This window comes from Alosa sapidissima, chromosome 5, assembly GCF_018492685.1.
Source record: "Alosa sapidissima isolate fAloSap1 chromosome 5, fAloSap1.pri, whole genome shotgun sequence".
Classification (NCBI taxonomy): domain Eukaryota; kingdom Metazoa; phylum Chordata; class Actinopteri; order Clupeiformes; family Clupeidae; genus Alosa; species Alosa sapidissima.
The window spans coordinates 8,258,546-8,284,955 of NC_055961.1; the positions used below are offsets into that span (position 1 = coordinate 8,258,546).

At 46.1% G+C, this 26,410-nt stretch overlaps 1 protein-coding gene across 5 annotated transcripts in view; it reads left to right on the top strand.

The window, feature by feature from the left end:
• The window catches only part of LOC121710092 (actin-binding LIM protein 3-like), a 58,190-nt gene that overhangs the window by 13,544 nt on the left and 18,236 nt on the right, over positions 1-26,410 (top strand). For all 5 annotated transcript variants that reach the window (XM_042094020.1, XM_042094021.1, XM_042094022.1 and 2 more), the window contains exons 3-6: positions 18,063-18,246; positions 21,964-22,079; positions 23,735-23,861; positions 24,504-24,597. In XM_042094020.1, the coding sequence (XP_041949954.1) occupies positions 18,063-18,246; positions 21,964-22,079; positions 23,735-23,861; positions 24,504-24,597 (521 nt within the window). The remainder of the gene's footprint in view (positions 1-18,062; positions 18,247-21,963; positions 22,080-23,734; positions 23,862-24,503; positions 24,598-26,410) is intronic.

The following is a 26,410-nucleotide window of genomic DNA, read 5'->3' on the forward strand; positions in this document are numbered from 1 at the left end:
AAAGGTTGCCTCTCAGAACACACTCTTGAATTGTACGCAGTCTTATTCTAACAGGAATGTAAGAGTTTCACGCTGGAATTTTTGCTTTTGTTTACAAGCACACAATTTGCTTTTGCACATGACAGCTAAACTTGCATTCTTGTTATTGCACAGAATGCATTTTGAAGGATGAAAAAAAGACCATAGGCTTGTCATCTTTTTGCAATGGTTTGCATCCACTTTGTAGGGTTAGATGTCACAAATACCTGGACCCAGCACTGGTCTATGAGCCCAGGGATGACTGTGAGGAGAGGAGACTGGTTGGCCACTTAGCCCTCTTTTGTCTGCCTCCAAACTGGTGCGGCTCACGTGGCCATGTTTATTATGCAAGCTGTTGCTGTGGTAACCATGTTAAGGGGCAACCTGCCTTGAATGGTGGTTACACTCAGTGAGCAACAGCCAATAGGAAGCCTCTCCACAAGCCCTGAAGCACAGTAATAGGTGGGCTTTTTCTCTCCATCGTTCTCACTCTCTCTCTCCCTCTATTTCTGTCCTTATCATTTCATCTCTCTCTCTCTCTATCCCCCCTCTCCATCTCCCTCTCTCCTGCTTATCCTTAGACTTGCACATGCTGATAGGCTGTAGTTATTTCTCATAATCTGGAATTTAGTTTAGTTATTTATTATATCTGGAAAGAAAAAGAATATGGCTATGAAGTGGTGACCTTGAGCATCAGATATCCTCCCTCCAGGAGGAATACATCTATGTTAGCTTCTAGAATTGGTGCCAAATGCAAGTGATTGAAATAAGCCCTTATCACAGGCTGCAGTGATGTGTGCAGTAATGTGGTGGAGTAGCAAACAGTTTAGACCATTATACATACTTCTGACCTACCTGCCCCCCCTGGTCTCTGTTAAGAGCTGCCTACAGAGCTAAATGTGGCCTGTGCTACAGGCCCTGTGTGTGTGTATATATATGTGTGTGTGTGTGTGTGTGTGGGTGTGTGTGTGTGTGTGTGTGTGTGTTCAGGGTGGAGGGGGGGTGTATTGTGTTTGTGTGTGTGAGTGTGATGATTCAGTTTGTCTGCCTCTTACAACAGATGTACTCCTCCACCCATGTCCCTGGGCAGGTCATTCCAGAAATATCTGTCTGACATGCACCTACTTACCTGTAATTCTTATGGTGCTCTCATGCACCTACTCACCTGTGATTCTTATGGTGCTCTCATGCACCTACTCACCTGTGATTCTTATGGTCCTCACAGCTCTGTCTCTGTGCAGCTCAGGCCTTTGTTTTCACCCCTCTGCCGCATTTTTGAACTCATGCAGTGGAAGCTGCTCTGCACAAAGCTCATATGGAGAAACATGTCACTATTTCACTACCCAATCCCACCCCCCTGTGCCCCTCAACTGGCGGCATGTTGGGATTTGGAGCCAGTTGCTTTGAAGAGGAGCATTAGTTGTTTATACCCCCCCCACACACACACACACACACACACACACACACCACCAATACATGTATTTGAGAGATGGTGGCGCCACGCTGCAGGGCCCCGAGAGGTGAGTGGACGCTCGCTCCATGCCAAGATGCCAATAAAGAATGTGTGGAGCGAGGCCCCCTGCCCAGCCGGGCATGAAATCATTTTCCCCTCCCGAAAACAAAAAGCCATTGATTGGGTCACGTGGCTGCCAAACATGTGTTTGTTCCACATGAGATGGACAAGGGGAGGGGAAAACACAGAGGAATTCAATTTCAGCGAGTTGCCCTGAGAACTGGGTGAGAACGCAGTCAGAGGGGACCTTCCATCACCCCCAGCTGTGTGTGCCTATGCTAAGCATTAGCTCCTTTTACAGTAGCAGCAAACATTCAATAATAGATCAGCTAATGCATGTTAGACATGGAGTGCATCCAATGCAAATCCTCAGATGCGTTCTGACTGTGGAGGGAGCTATCTAAAATCAACTTTCCGACTGCATTTAATGATTTAATTGTAATTGGGTAGAATCTTAGGTTATCATATTGCTTGGTGTGATATTTTTTTTCTGTGGAACTTAGATTTTCCAATACTGCACCACCTGTTTCCAGCAAAACACGAGCAATTGATCAAGTAATGCGTATGTGCACGTCAATATGTGTGTGTGCAGTGCCGCTCAGTGCGTCAGCCTTCTGTGCAGTCTCTGCACGGGTGAAGGAAAGTGTCCAAGAAATGATTAACACTGCAATTATTTTGGGTTTAGAATAACTCTGCAAATTTCCTCTAGATTTCCTGTTGTACTAGCTGTGATTTATACATTTTGGACACCAGACGATGTTTTAATAGGCATACTGTAATCACTTAATTATATCGATTTAGAAATTTTAGCTTAATTAAGGCTAATGACCTTCCCCCTGGAGTTAGGTTTCTGCTTTCACTGCACTTTCTCAAAGTTTAAGTGCAATAATAAATTAACTTGTCTGTTTCTGTATCCTCGGATGGTCTGTCCACTCCACTCTCTTTACCCAGTGTGTGCACATCATTCCTTACTGATCAACACAGTGCACAACTGTTCGGACAACAAAGGCATCTTTTGTCGGACACAATGACGGAAACTTTAGCAAATGTGCTTGGCCGCTCTCCGGGTCCCCCGGGCGGCCAGCCGGCCTCGGGATGGGCCGACCGCATTCTCCGAGTGCACTGATGACCGAAACAATAGAGACGGGGAGGTCTGCAGAGTGGCAGCTTCAGCCATGGACACCCTCGCTCTCCTATTGTGGACATGTCAGGGAGAGAGAGATGGGGGAGGAGAGGAGAGGAGAGGAGAGGAGAGGAGAGGAGAGGAGAAGAAGCTGGCCTGCTGAGTATCCCTCTCCTCTCGGAGGAGGTGGGGCAGGCTGCAACAGAGACCTCTCCCTCCCTCCCTCCCTTCATCCCTTCATCCCTTGGTCCCTCAGGCTACGGGGCGGCAGCAGTGGAAGGCGTCTGTCCAGCTGTAAAAAAAAGGGAAAGAAAAAAAGAGAAAAGATAAATAAGCACAAGAGAGCCGAGGACTACTGAAATAGATCGCTGCAGCCTGTGGCTTGTGAATTTGGTCTACTTAAAACAGATTTCAAGCTCACACACAGAGTACAAAGACTACACAGACTTGCATTCCCCCAAGAAAACGACTTCCCCTCTCTTTCTCAGCCTTTCTATCTCTCTCTCTCTCTTATTTTCTCTCACCTCTGTTTATTTCTAGGCCTGTTTTCTTGATCTACCTTGAACACTCATCACTATTCCACACAAATGCTAAGATATTGTGAAGATAGCTCTAAAGATTGTGTCTTTTACATAGTTGACGACAATTAGAAATACAGCTCAGGGTGGTAGTGTTATAAGTGATTGTGTGAGACTTTATATTCTGGACAGCCACAAGAGAAGATTCATTCATTCATTCATTCAGAGCAACAGACCAAGGTTCCCTATGTTTCGGTCCTATGCATAAGTACATAGATAGACGGAACATTTGTGTGAATCCTCTAGAGTTTATGTGTGCCCTGTGTCTGTTTCTGCAGTTAGTGAATCCTCTCGGAGGTAATTCCATGCTCTGCAGTTCAGTCTGCTTTGATTTGTCCAGTCTAGACGTCTGGGTATTAAGTATACCCTGTCAAGGGCTTGCCCCTGAAAATGGTGACCCTGTGATTTAACTCTATTTATGAAGATTAAACTTCTAATGTTACTGCTGCTGTTGCTGATTTTTTTTAGTAAGAACCACAAATGGGGTACGGCTCTTCATTCCAGACAGATTGTTTTAATTCAGTGTACTGCCTCGACTGGGAAATGAGGTTTAATGTTTTTCTCTCTGGAATTTTATAGTATATCCCAAGTAGTGCTACAGCGCTAAATCATATAGTAACATTGCACGCTAAGCATTATAAACTCCTCCATCTGCCAACCATTAGTAGCTACCATAACACTCACTTTACACTTTGATTCCTTGGTCTCTTCAAAGGTCAGATGCATATGATGTGGCCTGAGCTTGATACGGCCTTCATGCCGTAAAAAAAAGTGTGTTCATCAGCTTGGAAAACAAATACAGGAAATGCATAAATAAGTTATTAGAACTGCCTACTATGGTCGAGCAAGAAGGAGAATGTCTCCGACGAGTGTTTCTATCTGTAGTGTTAATTTAGTGATACATTATCTTGCCTCTTTGTAATGAGAGAGAGATTAGTCTCTTGTGTTGTTGTAAGGGAGGTCATCGTGGTTATGAGAATATGATAGTGACGTCAAGTCGGGTACCTTGGGACACAAGATTTCCGCATGAGCCTTTAAGCAAAAAATCTGACCCGACTTTGTGTTCAAATAATTTCTCCTCTTATCGGAGATCGGAATTTCCGAGGGCATGTCTGTAGACATGCCTTGTGTCTCTGTAGCTTTTGGTGCTGCTAACTGGGGAGGGTGTGAGAGTAGTTAAGTCACTGTTGGTTCTCCACTGGCTGAGCTGGTGTATTTCCCATCGGCTTTCCTCTGCTGTTATGGCCACAGGCCATGCTGAACCAGTTTCTAATTGCTAAGGTGCTGCTTTCTCTTACTCTACTGTTCCTGTCTTTTTCTCTCTTTTCTTGTTCTCTCTCTCACTTTCTGTTTTCCCTCACTGTCTATCCTCTGAGAATTGCTTTGCTAAATGCCTAATGCACTACGACACCATAGCATCTCTTTTATAGGCCCGAAAAAGCTAAGAGCTAAGACTATTCTAGCGCCTAGTCTTAAGTGTGGCGGCCTACTCTGGCAGTATTAGGTGACAGTCAGACTGGATTTGCTTAAAGCTAAAGTAAAGCTCCAGCAAAACCACTACACACACACATTCTTCCCTCCCGTGCAGTGGAAAGAGTCTCTCGCTCTCCAGGTTTTCCACCACATCATTTACCCTCCTCCTGGCTGCCGCTCTTCCCACAAAATGAGAAAAGCACTGGGTATTCCAAAGAGATCCTGTACCAAATTGTTCCGGCATGTTCCTTCTTTCTCTTGCCTTTGTTCTCTCTCTCTCTCTCTCGTTCTCTCTCTCTCACATACTGCCATTTTTCTTCCTTTGAGTGTAGGTGCCGGTCGAATGTGGATTGTTTGTTAATGTGGCATTTCTTTTCCCGGTCTTTTGTTTTCTTGTCCTTTGAGAGAGAACATTCCCTTTGTGGAGCTACACACAAACAGACAGTCTGTTTAATGATGTAGGAGGACTGTGTTATTCTCTGTAACCCACCTGGCCATTCCAGGTGGAAATACAGACAGCAGAACTGATATTGTCAGTTTCCATCTATCTAAATGATAGAAATGATTTCCATAGTGCTGAAAAAATACTGTATCCCGTGCAGATAAAAATAGCTCATCCTAGATATGGATCTTAGTTTATGTTGATATGTTTGCAATAGATTCCTATAACACAGTCTGTGCTCCCTTCAGTAGTATTCCATAATGGTCGGAGCCCGCTGCAGGGGTAGGAAGATTAATCTCAACGTTCAAAACTCATCAATCTGCTTATGTGATCAGCTTTGGCCCTGTACTCTGACTCCTGTAAATAATAGTTTACCCAAGCTATTTAATATGGGGGGAGCCATTTGCAGGACGAGGTTGCCTCAGAGCACAGTGATTAAAAGCAGACTCAAGCGGTTTATGTCGGGCTAACGGTGGCAGGCTCAAAGGGGGAGCTGTCGGGGGTGCTCTGAGTTATGGCCGCTCTGGAAACTTCCAGAAGGAAGGGGAAAAAACAAGCCACTTTTCTGTTTTTGGGTGGCTTGGTGCTGAGAGGCGTTTGGCTCTTGGAGGAATGCTGCAAGTAGGGCTGTAGTATGTGAGAATGTGTGAGAGAGTGCTCCATGGTGGATTCACAGAAGAGCCAGGGTCTGGATGTGGCCTGCGTGGGGTTTAGGGAGGCATGTGGGGAGTGTTGGGGGGTTGGGTGGGCTTGTGGGGGGTCACCCTGTCAGCTCCTGTGGTGACCTCAGCAGGTGGGTCCTGCACGGAAAGCAGCTGTCCAAAGGCCTTTACCCCTGCCACAGCACCTCCATACACATATACCCATACAAGCATGGACACATTTAGATCTCAATTGGAGCTCCAGGCTACAGTTGTTTGAAAGTGAGATAAGCTGTGTGTGACCTCAAAAAGACATCCACAACTGCAACCTTGTATTCCTTAATGGGAGGCAGGGAGAATGTATGGGTGGGGAAGGAACCAACCCTAGTTGTGTGTTTTTATAGAGAGAGAGAGCGTGTGGAGGGAGGGGAGAAAGGTGGATAATGCTACTGTTCCCATGGTAACGTCATGGTCTTGTATTTCTCCTTATCATGGAGCCGGCCTGGGCGTCTTTCACGCTACTGCACCAGTGTAGCCTGGGCGTCTTTCACGCTACTGCACCAGTGTAGCCTGGGCGTCTTTCACGCTAGTGCACCAGTGTAGCCTGGGCGTCTTTCACGCTAGTGCACCAGTGTAACCTGGGCGTCTTTCACGCTAGTGCACCAGTGTAGCCTGGGCGTCTTTTACGCTAGTGCACCAGTGTAGCCTGGGCATCTTTCATGCTAGTGCACCAGTGTAGCCATGAGAAGTGAAATATCTGGCGGTGGTGGTGGAGACAGTAGCTGTGATGTTGGTGGTGGTGGTGAGGGTGGTGGTGGTGCTGGTGGTGGTGGTGGTGGTGAGGGGGGTGGTGAGCGTGGTGCTGGTGGTGGTGAGGGGGGTGGTGGTGGTGGTGAGGGGGGTGGTGGTGATGGTGGTGATGGTGATGTTGGTGGTGGTGGTGGTGGTGGTGGTGGAGGTGGTGAGGGTGGTGCTGGTGGTGGTGAGGGGGGTGGTGGTGATGGTGGTGATGGTGATGTTGGTGGTGGTGAGGGGGGTGGTGGTGGTGAGGGGGGTGGTGGTGATGATGGTGGTGATGGTGGTGCTGGTGGTGGTGAGGGGGGGGGGTGGTGGTGAGGGTGATGGTGATGGTGGTGGTGATGTTGGTGGTGGTGGTGGTGATGGTGGTGGTGATGTTGGTGGTGGTGGTGGTGGTGGTGGTGATGGTGGTGGTAGTGATGGTGGTGGTTGTAGTGATGGTGGTGCTGGTGGTGGGCTTGTGACAGGCTGAAGTAGTGCTTCACTCAGATTTGGGATTCGGGGAGGGACGGGATAATCCCTTTACTTTCCTGCACAGCGTGACCCACACCACACCGGATTAAGACACACTGTGTCCATTTTCACTCTCAGCCATCTGATAGATACAGAGCCAGCCGCCTGCCCTCAAAAATGAAAATCAGCAGTGAAGGTGAAAAACATTTTGAGGATTTAATCCTGTGTGACTTTAGTCCTTATTTGAGTTGTGTGATATGTCTGTCATCTGTCTGTGAAGGCCACGCCCACAAATACTTTGGAATGTTGAGTCGTGTTGCTGTGCTAATACTATAATTGTCCTTTGGCTAATCTGAAGATCTCATTCCCGCTAATGGAATGGCAGCATGTTAACTCAAAGTGAGTTTCCAGACCCTTCAGCTGAGGGGGACGGCAGGGAGGAGTCTGGCAGCCACGCAGACGTGCTAATAGGACAGTCAGTCTAGTAAACACTGCTGGAGTTGAAACGGCTGAGGAAAGACGATGACTGATGCGCTATATTTCAGCTTGGTCCAGCAGACAGCTGAGATGCACTTGGCTATAGAGAGGTCAGAGGTGACGACTGAAGGTCATGGGGCTAACGAAACTAGGTTGAGGGCTCACGCTGTGCACGTGCGTCCATGACTGCTAATCATGAAGCCCGGTAAACCGTGTGACACTCGAATTCCTCGAATTTGAATTCCTTGCGGTCGATTTCTGCTGACCTGCCTCAGCGAGCGAGACCGAGGTGGGATTGAGTGCATTGACTTCATCACTTTTCCAATGGTGGGGGCAGACTGCTGTCTTGTGGATACTCATGTATAAGCAATGGGAGCTTGTGTCAGTCTGCCCACAGATATCTGTAATCAGTCCATGTAGTTGCCATTATTAATGATCCTGATGGAGGATGGAGTTAAAATGGGAAATCTTCCAAAGCATGCCAGCATCTCTCTCACATAACCTCTCCCCTCACAGTTCCTATCATAGACCTACACCATCTTATATAGTATGTGGATAATTTTATCCTACTTTCACCCCTGGGACAGATCTATTGTATTGTCATATCATCCTTTTGCAGTAATGTCACATGTATGCAAGGTTATATATGTAGGCTAGCTTCCTGCAGAAGCTTTGACCTTGCCACATACCTTGGCATTGTGGTGCTGCAGTTTCAGAAAATACTGGTCATTTATCCTTCAAGGGTGTGGACTTGCAATAAACACCTGACTATTCTTTATGAGTTCAGAGTTTCAGCAGTCTGGAGGATGTTGAACTTATTTAATAGCATGCAGTAAGTATGGGTGCAGAGTTGTGCATATGGACAAGGCATTAAGTCAGTGATTTCCCCAAAACATTCTGCTAAATATCCAATTGAAAGGGTCGTAACTTCTTTAGACATTGCAGTGCATCAACTAGATGTTTTTCAAAAATCTTACCCTTCTTTATTTTGATCACAATTGAATAAAATTAGGTGATTTAAAACGTTTTTATTGTTTTAATTATCTGGATAAAAAGTGAACATCACACACTGTGCTGTGGGTTTTTTATTAAAAGACTTTCAAGTTGGTTCATATTTGAGTCTCTTGAGAATGTATTTGGGTTTGGCTGTTGTTCCCCTTTAGCTTATAATGGGCTAGTTGTTTGGTTCGTCACTCTCCCTAGTTTTAAGGTGGTGAACTTTTTTAGCAATGTTGCTGGGTAACCACATAACCGGTTCCATGTGTTTTGATTGGATGATCATACCAATTTGCCTACTGATAATGAAAGTTCTCAGAAAATAGATGTTGCTCAACATCAATAGGAATGTACCAGAACAACAACCCTCAGGGAGATGGCCCAGCAACATTGCTCATAAAGTTGCCTCGAGTATAATCACATTTAGAGTGAACTAATGAGCTGTAGTACAGCATTGGCCATATTGAATAATGAATATAATGGAACTTTTGTGTGAAGTAGTAGGAGTACTTTGAAAAGCACAATGCAAACACACATACAGTATAGTTTGATGACAATTAATAAGCCAGAAGACTGGCCTGCCCCTGTGGTCTGGAAACAATGATCCATTTTGGTATTGTAAGAATGTAAGACTTTGTACCAGGGTAGAGAAGTGTACTGCCTCCTCTGGGTACAGGGTTTCCTAGAGTGAAACCCAGGCTGTGTGCTGAGCAGTGTGAGATCAAAGAAATAAAAAGTATACACATAATTCACACACACAAACACACTCTCTCTCTCTCTCTCTCTCTCTCTCTCTCTCTCTCTCTCTCTCTCTCAAGCACTGATCATGGAATGGGCCAGACAGGAGCTGGAGGCTAGTCCCCGGGGGGCACAGGATGGTGCTGTGCTGGTGTGGCCTGGAGCACGTGTAGCACTTAGGTTGCGCTGGCATTTAGAATTTGGAGGCGGCGTGGTGTGGTGTGGTGTGGTGTGGTGTGGTGTGGTGTGGCGTGGCGTGGCGTGGTGTGGTGTGGTGTGGTGTGGTGTGGTGTGGTGGGAGCAGCAGAATAATGCAGGAGGAAGTTGAGATGTGCACGACCCCTCACACTGCAGAACAAAACGGTAAAAACAGCATCTGGGGGAGTCTCGCAGAGTGCATGCTGATAGCACTGCTCCCAGTCACATGCTGTGTGTTATCTGTACTGCTAGAGTGACACCATTGTCCGGAACCAAATTTCTTATGTGTTCTAACTCACCCGGCCAAATAAACATGATTCTGATTCTGGGTCTGGGTCTGGTTCTGCACTCAGGGCTGGAGGTGCTCCTGTTGTTTCAGTACAGCTACTCTCTCAGTAAGCACTCTCTGTACCACCCTCAGTTCATCTACTTTATTACTGCCTGTCTCTATTTGACTTTTCTTAGCTGTATTGTACTCCATATCCATAGCATCTTCCCATTTCCTCACTTACATCAGAGCACTTGACCATTTGTGCGTTGTTAGTGTAACCGAGGTCGTAATTCGTCCACCGCTCACGGCCCTCGAACCCGCACACCTCCACGCACACCGGCATGGGAGTCGAACGCTCTAACCACTGAGCTAAAAGCCCAGGCTTCCAACTCAGCATTTAGAAGCGTTCTTAAGGTTAGGGGTGTGAGGATTTACACGGGCATCTACTGTAGCATGCTAGCTCAGTTCGCCTCCGTTACAATAGTTTGCACATGTATTCTTTAAAAGTATGAATGGGTCTCTCTGGAGAGAGTGGTTTTAAATGATGACTTTTCAAGTTTGTGTTCTAATCCCGCTTGTGCCACATGAGGTATTATGGAAACCAAGGAGTGAGGTGCTGTCTGCAGTGAATGCAGAGTGATTCCAAATACCGGTAGTTTAATATTTAAATACCAGTCCTGTTGAACCAGCTCACTTCTACCCCTCTACGCACACACACACACACACACACACCATCTATTTATCTGTCTATCTACCTGTTACTATCTATCTATTCTTTTCTTTTTTATACCCGCCCAGGGGGCATGTTGTCTTAAGTATTTAGCTTGAGTGTTTTGCCTTCCTCCTAATAAAACTCTATTGATTGGTCCGTTAGAAGCAGCTTCTGGGATGCTATAGCATTTTACTCCCTCTGCAGCTTATTATATTCCAGCTTGCAGTGTAGTGACTGTGAACAGCTAGAAAGCCAAGCTAGAGCTATATGCTTAGTCAGTGTTATTACTGCAATATCACTTAAAAGTTTAATCATTCAAAATTGTATTACCTTATGGTACTTGCATTCTTTCTAAGTTGAACAGTAGGATATTTGTTCAGTTAGGTTTACTATATTGACAAATACTGACCCCCAGTCTGATCTCAGTCAGAACTGTGCTGTTCTCAGGGCTTAAAATTCATTTTTCAAAATGGGGGGGAATTCCCCCCTTAGGTTATTCATGTAGGGGGGATTTACACAATTTGGGGGGGAGGGGGGGTCGATTCTGATACCAAGTCAAGAATTGCGATTTCAATACTTCGATACTTTTTAAAAAAAAGTGTTTGATTTTGGGGCCCCCACCACCCTGACGTCATCAGTAATATATACTGTAGTGGGATCATTCACAACAGTGGACATCCTAGATTCTGCTTGACTCTCTCCACACACACAAACACACACTGAAAATGATAGCTTATGTGATATGTTTCTATCATATATTTTTGAATTCATATAGAGTGTATTTATTTAATAATGCATTTTTTAAAGTATAGCATTTTACTAGTAATTACTACTAGCTAAACATATTTAGTAATTTGAATGCCTCATATTGACGTTTAACCTATAACACTTAGGCATATCTTTAATGTGGTGTGTAGGTCCAATTGAGTGCACATTGGTGATGAGTAGGTGTAATTGAGTGCCTGTCACTTTAAGAAAATACCTGAGAGTAATTCTATGGAGTAATTAGCCCCCCTTCAACCTGACGGTTTTAGGCTGTAGTCGCTAGTGAATAAAAGTTGTGCATAGTGCGGTATGTGTATGCAAATCATTATGTTTTCTATGTCATTAGATACAATAAATGTTGACATGTCGAAGACAATCTTTCTGGGATCAAGTGTTGACGTGACCTGAGCTAGCAGGATAGTTACCAAGGAGCTCTTTCCAGATGTAAAAGTTTGCCATGGTAGCGTAGCCTATTTGCGTAAGCGCAAAGTGGTTCTCTCTCTCTCTCTCTCTCTCTCTCCGTGTGTGTGTGCGTCTTCATGAGGCTATGTTCAATTCAACTCGGTAGTTGATCAGTCCGGTCAATAGCATCGCATTCACGCCGCTTAATGATTAGGCTATATTAACGTCATCAGACAGGCTGTAAAAGTGTATGCGGGAATTTCTCGCATTATGATGGCTAGAGTTGCGGGACTTGAACAAATTATGCGCAATACCCGCAATCCCGCAGTGAAATTTAAGCCCTGGTTCTGTGGTTCTCTTCAAAGTACCTCAAGGATTTTTATTGGACTCAAGTGACGTGTCATTTTTAGCCAGGTCATAGTTTTTATTTTCTTCTTCTTTGGAAGCTCTTACATGATTGTGGCAGTGTGCTTTTGATCGCCATCATGCTGGAATATTCCTCTTCTACCGAGCTTCTGGAGACTGGGACTGATCTTTTCAGCCAGTATTTTGCTATATCTCCAGGCCTTTGTGGTGTCATCTGTAAATGTCAGCCTTTTGCACTCATGCAGCCCCGTATCATCCCCCTCCCACGTCCACACTTCACTGTAAGGACTCGCTGTGCTAGCCCTGTCCAGGTTCACACCAACATGACACACTAGACCCCGTCTGAGCATGTCAGGACTCGCTGTGCTAGCCCTGTCCAGGTTCACACCAACATGACACACTAGACCCCGTCTGAGAATGTCAGGACTCGCTGTGCTAGCCCTGTCCAGGTTCACACCAACATGACACACTAGACCCCGTTTGAGAATGTCAGGACTCGCTGTGCTAGCCCTGTCCAGGTTCACACCAACATGACACACTAGACCCCGTCTGAGCATGTCAGGACTCGCTGTGCTAGCCCTGTCCAGGTTCACACCAACATGACACACTAGACCCCGTTTGAGAATGTCAGGACTCGCTGTGCTAGCCCTGTCCAGGTTCACACCAACATGACACACTAGACCCCATCTGAGCCAAACACGACTTCATCATAACACTGCAAGAGTGAACTTTGAACATGAGCATGAGAAGAATCTGAGATTATATGTTGGGAGCCTACTGTATGCTCAGATGAGACCAAGATCAATTTGTTTTGCTTTGTATTTTCCTTGTTACTAATATCCAGTCGTGCCAAATGAGCTGTTTTTGGGGTATGTCGGATGTTAGCCAGGGTCTTTCTCAGTTGCCACGCATGCTCACTGTGTTCAGTGCTCTGTGGATATCTTTCCCAATGCTGAAAGGAGCATATAATGCATGCTAATGTTAATGACCAGTACTTGCCCTCACACTTAAGGAAATTAAATCATGGTAAGAAAGGAAGCAGCAGTACTTAAAGAGGCCTGTGTGTGTGCGTGTGCGTGTGCATGTGTGCGCGTGCACGTGTGAAATTTGGTCTCTGCATTTATCCCAATCCATGAATTAGTGAAACACGCTCAGCACACATTGAACACACATTGTGTGTGTGTGTGTGTGTGTGTGTGTGTTTGTGTGTGTGTGTGTGTGTGTGTGTGCGTACATGTTTGTGCATGTACTGAATGCGTATGTGATATATGATTGTCTAGAGACAGGCGCTGGTGAGTTGTGCCAGCCTTATGGATGTTTCATTAGGCCATTATGAGAATGGTAGCACTCAGCTGAAACAGAGAGACAGAGAGAGGGAGGAAGTCATGTGAGGAGAGTGGGACCACGGCCATGAAACACATTTAATAGGTGGCTGCTCCAACACAGAGCAATCACACACACTCTCACACACACACACACACACACACACACACACACACGTACTCACATGCATGCATCCGTGCACATCAGTTACACACTACACGCTGTCCACTCAGAAGTTAAATCATTTCTGCTCAGATATTCCCAATGCATAGGCGCCATTTACTGTAAAAGAAATAGTCTGTGGCTGTCAGTCAACTTGAATGTTATTCCATCTTGAATGCATTGTGTGATTGTTGGCAGATGGTGCTTGTGTCTTTTGTATTGTGCACAGTGTTTGAAGTGTTCCGTACATGCACTGATATATTCCACCAGAGAAGACTGGGCATAGCAGGTGATCATTAATAATGCATGTGTGCCTAAAAGTCTGCTTTTCAATGTATTTTGCCAAAAAAATGCTCTAATACTTTTACAGCACTAATGAATATAAGGCACAGATGTGGTGGGCAGCCCAGTCTTGCCTGCCGAGCCTCCTTTTATGTGCTGCACATCTTTCACCAGAGCCCAAAACTCAAATAGCAGGATGTTTGTCACACTTTCCCTCTCCCACCCTCCATCTCTCTTTTCTCTCTCTCTCTCTCTCTCTCTCTCATTCCAACTCTCTTTGTATGTGAGTACACGATTCTCTCTTTCTCTCTCTCACTCGCTTGCTCTCCATCCCTCTCTCTCTCAAGTCTCTCTGTATGTCTCTAGGCATCTCTTTCTTATTCTATCTGTCTGCCTGTCTCTTTTCTTTCTCTCTCTCTATCTCTCTCTATCCCTCTCTGGGTTTCAGTAAGCTCTGGCTTGCTTGTGTCTGCTGTTACACTCTCTGAAAAGCAGCAGCCGATAAGAGGGGAATTGCACGGCACGTCATTAACTGGGAACTGGGGTGGCTCGGAGGGAGGAATTGTGTGTGTGTGTGTGTGTGTGTGTGTGTGTGTGTGTGCGCGCGCGCTGCTGGTCAGTAGTCCCTGTAGAGAGGAATTTTAATTGTGTCTGTTGGCTGTTGATAAATACATAATAAAAGCCCTCACCCCCTCCCCCTCCCCCCATCTCTGTGTTCCATCCCCCCGTCATGTCCTACCATGTCTCTGATTCAACATCAGTGGGCCAGGGCTGAGCTCCACACGCCCAGCCCAGCCCAGCCCAGCCCAGCGTTTTATTTATGGAGTCTGCTGCATTATTCATGAGCCCAGATAGTGAGGGTAAACTGTGGGGTGTGCAGATGTCAGCGCCACCGCCACTTGAAAGGCCTTTCTCCGGCCGGTGAATGGGACGGCACAATGCTGGGAGATCCGTCATGCCAGCACCACGCTCAGCGGGGTCTTAGGCTTCAGCACAGGACGCACACTTCTGCCCGTTGCCACAAAGACCAGCGGTGCGGTTTTGTGCTGGAAGGACGTGCAGCCGATGTCCTCTCGTCTCAGGCTTTGCCTCTACACCACCAAACCCCCCCCCCCCCCACCCCGCTCCCCACCCCACAATCTGCACCAAAGTGGGAAAATAACGCTAATTGAAGTGCTGGATCTATAATTATGCCTGAGTGGAGGGAGAAAAAAAGACTTTCACTGGCAGTTCGGCCTTTTCTTTTAATGCTCAAGATTGACTGGAATGGCTTTGACATTGTCAGTCGTGTGTGTGTGTGTGTGTGTGTGTGTGTGTGTGTGTGTGTGTGTGTGTGCGTGTGCAAGGAGTGGATGTGTGTGTGTGTGTGGAATGCTAATGGGGCGTGAGAGAAGTGAGTGAGCGAGTGTGGCAGATGGATGCCAACGCAGGGCAAGGGGCACCATGCCAACCCTCTCTCAGCAGCAAGAGGAAGCACCGGGAGAGGGGGTAGGGCAGGGGCAGCACACATACTGTACATATGAGTGTGTGTGTGTGTGTGTGTGTGTGTGTGTGTGTGTGTGAGAGAGAGAGAGAGAGAGAGAGAGAGAGAGAGAGAGAGAGAGAGAGAGAATGTTTGCATGTGTGTGTGTGTGTGTGAGTATGTGTTAGTTATGTAAATTATTAATGTACTGTATATACAGTATATATTTATGTCAATTATTAAAGGGGATGATACATGGGCTTTTGATCAATGTTGCTAGGCAACCACATAACCGATTAAGTGCATTCCGATTGGTTGATCATGACAATTTGCCAATTAATGATTCAAAATTGTCACCCAATATCAAAGAGGGAATGTAGGGATTGGGAATTGTTGCCCAATATCAATACTCAGGAACATTGTCCAGCAGCATTGCACAAAAAGTTGCCTTGTGTATCATCAGCTTCAGGCCTAAGGTCGGAAAACAGGAAACACAACTAGTAAGGATTCTTTCATTATTTCATAGAGGGAATACGTTATATGGGTAACCATAAAAGATCTCTATGAAATATCCCAAATTGTATTAAACTGAAACCTTAAGGGTTCTCAACAAGACGCTCAGGGTTCACGTGCAGTCTTCAAGAGTGCTCTGTGAGGCCAAGCTGAAGAGTTACCATCGTCCTAACCCAATACATAATATCATGTGGCATATACTGAGCTGATTCAAGGATTTTCATTGCTTGTGGGAACTACCCATCCCCAGACACAAACACACACATGCATGCAAACAAACTCACACACACACACACACACACACACACACACACACACACACACACACACACACACACACACACACACACACACACACACACACACACACACATACAAACACACACATGCAGTATAGTGTATGTGAGACAAACTACTCAAACCAGCATTTTCTCTCCCACTCAGCTCTTGCGTCAGTTTCTCCCTACGACAGTAGAGATGAGAACAAGCCCCTGGTAAACAAACAACCCGTAGAGCCCAATGCACTGAGCCCTTGAGCTGAGCCTACCCACCTGTGCTCCCACCTGACCGGGGGACTCTGGCATGTTGCTGTGTACCGGTGTGGGGGTTGGGGTGGGGTGGGTGCGGGTTGGGGTGGGGTGGGTGGGGGTTGGGGGGTTGAGCATGTACATGCTGCAGCGTGTTGCTGCCAGCCGGCTGCATGAGACACGCAGTAAAGTGGATCATGTTTCACACCCAAGGGGAAGGCAAACGAGCAGGAGGAGAGGAGGGGGTGGGAGAGGAAGAGAGAGAGAGAGAGAGAGAGAGGAAGAGAGAGAGAGGGAGGGAGAGGAAGGAAGAGAGAGAGGAAGAGAGAGGAGGCGTTGGCCGTGTGGTCATGGATGACTTTTAGTGCTGCAGCAGTCTTATAAGAAACACACACACACACACACACACACACACACACACACACACACACGCACACACGTACACACACACATTGTTTTAACTAATTGTTTGTGATAGCTGCTCTCCACACTGTCTCAACAATGTGTGTGCTGCTGTAGATTACAGCGAGCTCTCACTGTCTCCTGTGAACATGTTTTGTGGTGTTAATGTCATTATGCAATGAGGATTTAGACAGTGTTCTGGGTCAACGAAGGTGCGATCACGACTTCCTGGGAGAGCGAGAAGTGACCCGACAGGGTTCACGCCTGCAGGCTGAGTCTGATAGTACATGGTTGCTGGAAAACAAAAAACAAACGAACAAGTGTATCATCACACATGTCTGTACAACTTACCTTCAGATTTTTGTTGACACTGACTCATTATACAGCCATTTAATGTCTAGCTTTTATTCTAGAATTGAAATTCTTCTGGGAGTTACTCAAGAATTTTCGCTCTGTGTAATAAGTATAAGTATATATACCCCGTGAGGGAAATTTGTCTCTGCATTAATCCCAATCCGTGAAACACACTCAGCACACAGTGAGGTGAAGCACACACTAATCTCGGCGCAGTGAGCTGCCTGCAACAACAGCGGCGCTCGGGGAGCTGTGAGGGGCCTTGCTCAAGGGCACTTCAGCCGTGCCTACTGATAGCGGTTCGAACCAGCAACCATCCGGTTACAAGTCCGAAGCGCTAACCAGTAGGCCACAGCTGCCCCTAATGTCAGAAACCCTCTTGTTGAGTTACACAAATAATTTGTTGGCTGGTTTGTTATTGTTTTGTGACGAGCTAAGCTATTCATTCCATGTATTCACTACAGTTCTACTTGTTGTGAGTCCTGAATATTAAATATCATAAAATCTTCTCATTTTGTTTATCTGACAGCTTTTCAATGCCAACCGTTTTTGCAATGTGTGTCTCTCCTGAAGACAGATTGGCAGATCGTTTTAAATGGATCAGTTAACATTTCAGGGAAAAGGCTGAATGGGAGCTGGCAAATTGATCCAATCCACTCAGATAGATTTAAAGGCCATTCATTTAATGGGTTTACCTTAGATTTCCTTATAAATTATGCAGCGACATCAGCATGGCATTGCCTGCCACACACATACACCAAGCAATAAAGAAAATGCCTGTGTGTTGTTAAACATTAGTCCTACATTAGCTGCCTTTCAAACCCTCTTCAATACATTACAGGATGTAAGGCATTACCAAGACATATGCTGTATGTGGCATTCATCACTCAGTAGCATGGCTAGTGTCATACAGTTCTCAATGTTTTTGTGTGGTTTCTTGGTACTATGACATTTTTATTTTTATTATTATTGTTTTTCATTTTGTGCCATCTTGTTTATTTCCACCCTGGCTCAGATATATTGCTTTTGCTGGAGGCCATTAACCATGTACGTCTCTGTATGTGTGCCTACAGTGTGCGGCTGCGATCTGGCGCGCTCCGGATTCTTCCAGAAGAGTGGCGAGTACATCTGCACGGAGGACTACCAGCGGCTATATGGCACGCAGTGCGACAGCTGTGGCGAGTTCATCACGGGAGAGGTGGTCTCAGCCCTGGGCCGAACCTACCACCCCAAGTGCTTTGTCTGCAGCCAGTGCAGGTATGCCACCATTATGAACAATCACTACAGCTCCTGTCCACACCCAAGGCCTCTACATCACCCTGATATGGAAATTTAAAAAGACATTTCATCTCATGCTCCACTACTTCAGAATTTGCTCATACTATGTGTACCAGAAGATGCGTATAAGATGCATAGATTGAAGATGTGCAGATGAGATACATAGATGTATAGAAGATGCATACAGTAGATACCTAGATGTATAGATAATGCATAGATACATAGATGCATAGATGATGCATAGATTGAAGATGTATAGAGACTGTGATAAGCTGCTGGGTCAGGATGAGAGGCCCATCTTTAGCTGCTGGACAGGTCTGGGCTCTTTATTGCCTGGTGCTAAGTGTGACACCAGGGGAAATGGGACAGCTCAGGCCAGCAGAGTTTACCTTGCTAGCACAGGGACATGCTCTCATGCTCTCATGTTTCTTGCTGTCACAAAGAACTGGGGCACCTTGTGCAGTGCCTTACAGCGAGAGGTGGCATTATGACATTAAGTCTCTCTCTGTGTTGGAGTTAGCTGGTGCCGTGTGAATATCTTCACGTAAGCACACTCCTCTGTCTAGCAAGAAGCAGGCAGACTCAAACACACACTCTATCTATATTTCTGTCTCTCTATCTCTCTCCTCTCTCTCTCTCTCCCTCCTCCTCTCTCTCTCTCTTTCTCTCTCTCTCACTCACACGCACACACGCATACACAGAGACAGAGAGACTGAGAGACTGAGGCACAGAGAGACATGACTTCAGGCCTAGTGTCTGCCTGCCTCTGAGGGATGCGAGTAAGCCGAGTGATATGAGGGCAGTCGTGTTGCAGGAAGATGGAGGCGGATGCACTATTTAAAGCCTGCCGTCTGGGGAGAGGCTCTTTTCTACACATGGCGTGTGAATACGGTGAATGGGGAAGAATGGAGTGGAGTGGTACTCTGCAGCACTACATGGCAGCACACTGACTGGGGCCATTGCTGCTTTGGCCTTGCTGCCCGAACGCACTCACATCCCTGCTATGATGGGGGCATACTCTGCAGTCTGCGGACTGCAATCTGCCCCTAAGTGACTAACCTTAGCCCCTGACTCACAGGCAGACCGGAAGGCAGACAGATAGATAGACAACATGCAGGCGGAGAGACAGACAGGCAAGCAAGCAGGCAGGCAGGCAGGCAGACAGACAGATAGACAGATAAATAGAAAGGCAGACAAATAGAGAGTCAGGTAGACAGACAGATAGACAGTGATGGTAATTTTGATACCACTACTCTCAACAGACAAAAAGACAGACAGGCAGACAGGCAGACTAATAGACTGTCAGTTAGACAGACAGACAGACAGACCGTTGTGGTGGGGGAGTCCTGCAACAACAGGTATTTTGCTGAGTGTAGACAGTGTAGCCTCCAGGGGAACCTGTTAGAGAGGCATTATTGAGTTCTTGCCTGAATGTGTCACTGCATGTGCTCCACAACATACTGACGCTCAACTTGGAGGCCGTTTGCCACACACAGTGTGTTGACTGCTAGCCAAAGAATTTTAAGCGTACAGTCAAACGCCCGAAAGAAAAGACTATAGAGCAGGTGCACAAAAATATGTGTTTGTGTTGTTCATGTGCTTTTGTTGTGTGTGTGTGTGTGTGTGTGTATGTGTGTGTGTTTGTGTGTGTGAGCTAGAAGGGGTTTGTATGTCTTGACACGTCTCAGTAGGAGTGATGGGGGGAGGGTTGTTGTTGTGTAAATGTGTGTGTGTTTTGTGTGTGTGTGTGTGTCTAGCAGACAGCATCCTGTGTGAGTTAAAACGAGAGGTTGCAGACCGGCAGCCTGAGCTCCATGGTCCTCTGAGGGGAATTGCCTTTAATTCCCTGCAGCCTGTGGGGAATAGTCCTGGCTGGTGTGAAACATTGCTCAGTGAGAGCATTTGCCTTGTTTCCTGCACTGTTTTTATTGCACAACACAAGCGTGCAGAAGGGCCTCTGTTTTAGTGTTAATGGGTATTTGCTGAACACTGGAGGTGTGGTCCAGTCTACTTCTTCTCACAGCTGCATAGTGTGTATCGTAGGACCCCATGGTGTCGTAAACAACAGCACTGTACACTGCCCATTAGTATATAAAATACTATATTTGAAACGTAAGAGGTTGACTGACAGTGAATAAGAAGGGACACATGTGTAAAGAAGCGCACACAGAAAAAATATAAATATCAAATAAAAATGCTGAACTGGATGAATATATCCAATTTGCAAAAAAATGTGCGTTCTATGCTTACCCAGAGATATTAACCTGTTGGGGTGTGTGTGTGTGTGTGTGTGTGTGTGTGTGTGTGTGTGTGTGTGTGTGTGTGTGTTGCTGAGGAATGCCCCAGGACGGCCCCTCGAGGGGGGTCACAGCCTGAGGCAGCTGGCCCGCACAGGAGGCACCAGCTGGGGGGTCAGTGAGGAGCGACCCACAGACACCGGCCACCGGCCCGGCTCCAAGTTGAGCACACAACCACTTCCACAGCCTGTGTGTGTGTGTGTGTGGGTGGGTGTGTGTGTGTGTGTGTGTGCAGATGGAGGAGGGAAGTGTACTGAAGTGTCTGTATCTATGAGGGAACCAAGTTGGCTCTCACCTGTGACGTTTTTGAATATCTTTTTGTTTTGTTTTGTTTGTTTGTTTGCTGCCTGTATTGATTGAGACATTTGAGATGACTCAGTGTAAAGAGAGCCATTTGTGTCATTTGCAAAGGATTTCAAACTACAAAGTTGCTGAAATCAGTACCTGTGACAGAAGATTTGTGTCTGTGTGTGTGTGTGTGTGTGTGTGTGTGTGTGTGTGTGTGTGTGTGTGTGTAAACATTTTCCTATGTGCGTTTCCTGTGTGCAGTGTCATGTGTGTCAACAAGTACACAGTGCTGGTTAAAGATGCCCACAGGCTGGCAGAGCCCTGTGTGTGTGTGTGTGTGTGTGTGTGTGTGTGTGTGTGTGTGTGTGTGTGTGTGTGTGTATGTGTGTGTGTGTGTGTGTGTGCGTGCGTGCGTGCGTGTGTGTGTGTGTGTGTGTGTGTGTGTGTGTGTGCGTGTGTGTGCACCCTGCTACTGCAGAGTCATGGCCAGTGATTAACCCCCTTCAACTGATTGAGTTACAGCATAGAGTTCAGTAGCATCTAACCCTGCAAGACTGCCCCCTGTTGGTAAATGTGCTCCCCTGCAAGACGGCAGCTATAACTGCCAGACAGAGACACACTTTTATCAGCGACAGACATCTGAAGTACTCACGTGCACATCATTTGCATTTTAATAGAAAGTGTGCTCTCCCCCGACAACAGTGCTTTTTGTTCACGGTGTTTTACAACACATGTAGTACACAGTGAACACAAAGTACTCTTGACAGTTAGCTCAGCCCTCTCTTACTCTGTGTGATGTTTTATCAGAGGAGTTATTAGCTTGTTAAGGGCTGTTAGCTTAGCATGTGGCTAAGGTATTTTTTACTGTGTCTATTATCTATTTGCCCAGGACCATTTTCACTCAATTTTCCATTAGCACACAGTCAAATGAAAGTCTATTGTGGCTGAAAAAATGGAGAAGGCAAGAATTTGGGTTTTGATGAGGTTTATGGTAATGGCAGTGATTAAGGTTTTGGTGATGTCAAAATGGCATGATTCCAGAAAAGACCAAGACCGACATGAATATCATTTCTTTTTTTTATTTTTCTTTCTTCTCTCCCTTGTGCCACAGGAAGCCATTTCCCATCGGGGACCGAGTGACGTTCTGTGGGAAGAAGTGTGTTTGTCAGCAGTGTTCCCACTCCCTCGTCAGCACCAATGAGCCTGTCAAGATCCACGGACCCAGCCGTAAGCAGAACGCCGCGCGCGTAATAGTCCAAGAGTCCCTGTGGCCACCACTGCTGGAGAACACAATAACGGGGATGTCTGATTTAGTGTGCAAAGGAATTTTTATTGCTGTTTCACAGTATCTTGTCCTGCCAGGCTGGCATCCTGATGGAGCTTCTTTGTAATCGTCTTACAGTCACTTTGCAGTGACCAAAAGAAAAGTCCAGAGACACACATTCTTGGCTACAGAAAGTATCAGCAGCAAGTTTTTTTTTTTAATCTGTGAGAGTAATTTCACAACATAAAGCTGTCCAATGTTGACAAAAATCATTGCTGTCCCAAGGGTGACCTTGATCTTACTACATTGTGATTAGCAGTGGTTTGTTGTCCTGTGTGTGTGTGTGTGTGTGTGTGTGTGTGTGTGTGTCTGTGTGTGTGTGTGGACCGCAGAATGCACCACATCTGTGCAGTAAGCCTGAAGCCTTTACAGGTAATCAGTTGTGTCTGTTCCCAAGGTCTCAGTAGCGTGAGATGCTCAGCCTTGTCATTGGGAGACGGTAAACTGCTTCAAATCCTGTGGTGTCTGTCAGTCATAAAAGGCCAGAGGCTTTTGGTCCTGTTTGATTGTTGTTGCGTCCTTCCAAGTTAAGAATCGAGGTCAAAGGTCCACCGTAATCAATGGCTTCTTATTAAGTTTTGAACCAGATGTTCCAGAAGCAAACCAGATGCAGCAGTTCACGTTAGCGTTTTTGATAGAAGACTAAACGGTTGGGTTTTCAGGGCACCCATACATCAAAGATGACTTCCGCAGGTGGGCTGGATCACCTGTGGCTGACCGGTGGGAGACTGCAGGCAGGATTTGGGGAGGTTCAAGGGGAGGGGTTCATCGCCATCAGGTGAAAAAGATGGACGCAGTGCTGGCTGGGAGCCAATCCCTCATCACTCTGACAGATCTCCATCTCTCCCTCCCTCTCTCTCTCTATTTCTCTCTCTCTCTCTCTCTCTCTCTCTCTCTCTCTCTCTCTGGATCAGCCCACCACCTAAATGAGAACAAATGGGAGGGTGACCTTTTCCACTGTGAGTGCCATACGCTGCTATGAATCATCTCGGCCCATAAATCCCAGCAGTGGCCCACTTGGCCAGCGACAGACGCAATTACACGTCTGCACTGTGAGGCAGCACAGGGCGGCACAGCCGCAGTCAGGCGCGGCTCAGCTACCGGTCATTCATCTCCACCCGATGAACACAAAACGAACACAGTGCCACCTCGCCAGCTCGGGGAGAGGGTGTTTTTTTATTTATCTGTTCGTCCTTGTGCTAGTTCCTTTAATTCATCATGATTCCCCCCCGACAGGGTAAATGAGTTTTGGAGGAGTGATGAGTGTATGTGACTGTGTGTGTTCTGGAAGACTGATATGTGTGTGTGTTCTGGAAGACTGATATGTGTGTGTGTGTGTGTGTGTGTGTGTGTGTGTGTGTGTGTGTGTGTGTGTGTGTGTGTGTGTGTGTGTTCTGATATAGTGATGTGTGTGTGTGTTCTGATATAGTGATGTGTGTGTGTGTGTGTGTGTGTGTGTGTGTGTGTGTGTGTGTGTGTGTGTGTGTGTGTTCTGATATAGTGATGTGTGTGTGTGTTCTGATATAGTGATGTGTGTGTGTGTGTTGTCTACCTGCAGACTGTGCAGGCTGTAATGAGGAGATCAAGCAGGGCCAGTCCCTCCTGGCTCTGGAGAAACAGTGGCACGTCAGCTGCTTCAAGTGTCAGACCTGTGGCACTGTGTTGACCGGGGAATACATCAGCAAGTAGGTCACTGCTTGTCCTTTTTTATTCTTATATTAATGCATCACCTGTACTTATACTCTGCATGAAATGCTCTGTGTTTGAAAAGAGCTAATAAATAAACTCTAATTAGCTCACTGCGTACCTGCCAGCCTGTTATCTGGATCTAGAGCTAAACACCTCTACTCATTTTGAAGTGGTTATGATGATGGTGTATAGATAGTGGGTAACTTGCAGGTGGGGGACAGAACGTTAGGTCTTAGCCATCCTGTTCTCAAGTTGTTTCAGCTACCCCCATCAGGCCATTGCAAAACTGTGCCAACAGACAAAAAAACCCTTACATGTATATTCTTTACAATATCAATCAACTACCAAAACCTGACGGTTTTTGTAACTCTGGTGTCAGAGATACTTTCCCTTTATCCCACTATGGACCCTTTCAAGAGAGTTCCATTATCAGCATCATAGTTGGCCCCACAAGACTTCCGTTTTAACATTCCATATGTTATCTTAATGCAGAGGAAGTAGATTGGGGCCCAAATAGAACGTTCAAGCATTGTTTTTGTTTTTATTGTTGAAAGGGTCTATAGAGGGAACACAATGTTTAGCTAAAGAGAGAGCTGCAAGGATTTCCTTTTCTTTTCTCTCTGTTCATTCCCTATCAGGGATGGGATTCCGTACTGTGAGTCAGATTACCACACCCAGTTTGGAATAAAGTGTGAGACTTGCCATAGGTACATCAGTGGGAGAGTTCTTGAGGTGAGTGTTCCTCTCTCTGTGTGTGTTTGTTTGTGTGTGTGTGTGTGTGTGTGTGTGTGTGTGTGTGTGTGTGTGTTTGGCCTAGCCTTGGCATGCATGCCACTGCAGAAAAATATCTGTTAATTACTATATTGCACTGTACTGAATACTTTATCTGTGATGAACTGTATTGTACTGTAATGTAAATATCCCACCAGGTGCTAACATGAACAATACTGGCCCTTTACCTGCTGAATGTTTCCCTCTTTGTTGCTCTCCATTCTTGTTCACCCTGCATGTCTGAATCTGTAGTTTGCTTTTGCGTGTTCTGCTCCAGGCTATTGAAATACGCATTCAGTCCTGCTGACCTGTCAGTGTCTTTTTTTCCCAGAGTTTTGGCAGCTGTGTCTCTATGTGGGAAGATTGTGTGAATGTATTTTTGGACAGTTGTATTCCTTTTCCTGTTGTTCTATCCCGACTATCATACTTGTGCTGCATTACTGTGTCAGCATCCATTACGACTTTAGATTTCTGCCTCTCACACAGAATCACCACTGAATGGCTCGTACTTTCCTTTTCTTTGTCTTGAGACAACACGTTTCTGACACATTCATGCTGGACTGAGTGTGTGTGAGTGTGTGTGGGTGTGTATGTGTGTGTGTGTGCGTGCATGCGTGTGAGTGTGAGTGTGTGTGTGTGTGTGTGTGTGTGTGTGTGTGCGTGTGCGTGTGTGTGTGTGTGCGTGTGTGTGTGAGTGTGTGTGCGTGCATGCGTGTGAGTGTGAGTGTGTGTGTGTGTGTGTGTGTGCGTGTGTGTGTGTGTGTGCGTGCGTGCATGCGTGTGAGTGTGAGTGTGTGTGTGTGTGTGTGTGTGCGTGTGTGTGTGTGTGTGTGTGTGTGTGTGTACAGAAAATGCAGAGAAGCATATTTGTCCATGTTCAATATCACTGTAGTATCCCCTGAGTCTCTGCGTCTTTGCTGCAGTAGAAGTTGCTCATTTCCGATGCAGATGTATGTGTTGAGGGTCACGTCTGGCATGTTTAACATGCATCTGGACACATGTTTAGGGAGTGCTTACTTGCACTTTACAGGCTTGCAGATAGAGCATACAAAACATCCATTGCTCTGACCTAAAAGACAAATGGCACAATCCATGGGGTTAATCCTACCTCCATGTGAGAGACGGCCCAGCATAACACAAGACCCTGTTGAGATTATTGTTGTTTGAAATAAAGCTTGAGTTACCTGTCAAGTGACACTCCTGGCAGGATGCCTATTTGACTATTCTCATGGTGGGCTGGTGAGTACTCGTTGATGTCTCCCAGAGCGGTGCATGCAGTCCTGTGCATATGATTAGCGTCGGGGCTTTTCTTTTGTCATCAGTCTGGGATTGTGCTGAGCGCAGACAGGGCATGACGCACATTTAGACCGTATGCCTTGGAGCCTCTAAAAATAGTGACCTTTTTCCTTAATGTGCTGTCATCATCAGTAAATGTGAGAGTCCTTCGACAGCTCCTGTGCCAGAGTGTGGGGGGGTTCGGTATCTGAGCAGAGAGGAAGGATGTGCTTTGAATGGTCAAAGAAAAGACTGAGGCACAAAGCTCAGGAACACACTAGGCACAATTTTGTCTGATACAACATGGTTATGGTAATGGTTATTGTTATTAGTATGGTATTTGGCAGATGCTTTTATTTAAACATAAAATTCCATTACAATATGAATATATATGAATATACTATAATTTTATATTATAATATGATATGGTTACATCTTCATCTGATATAAGTACCTCGGTTCATTTGCCTAGGCTGATGTTCTCTCTTAGGCAGTGGCA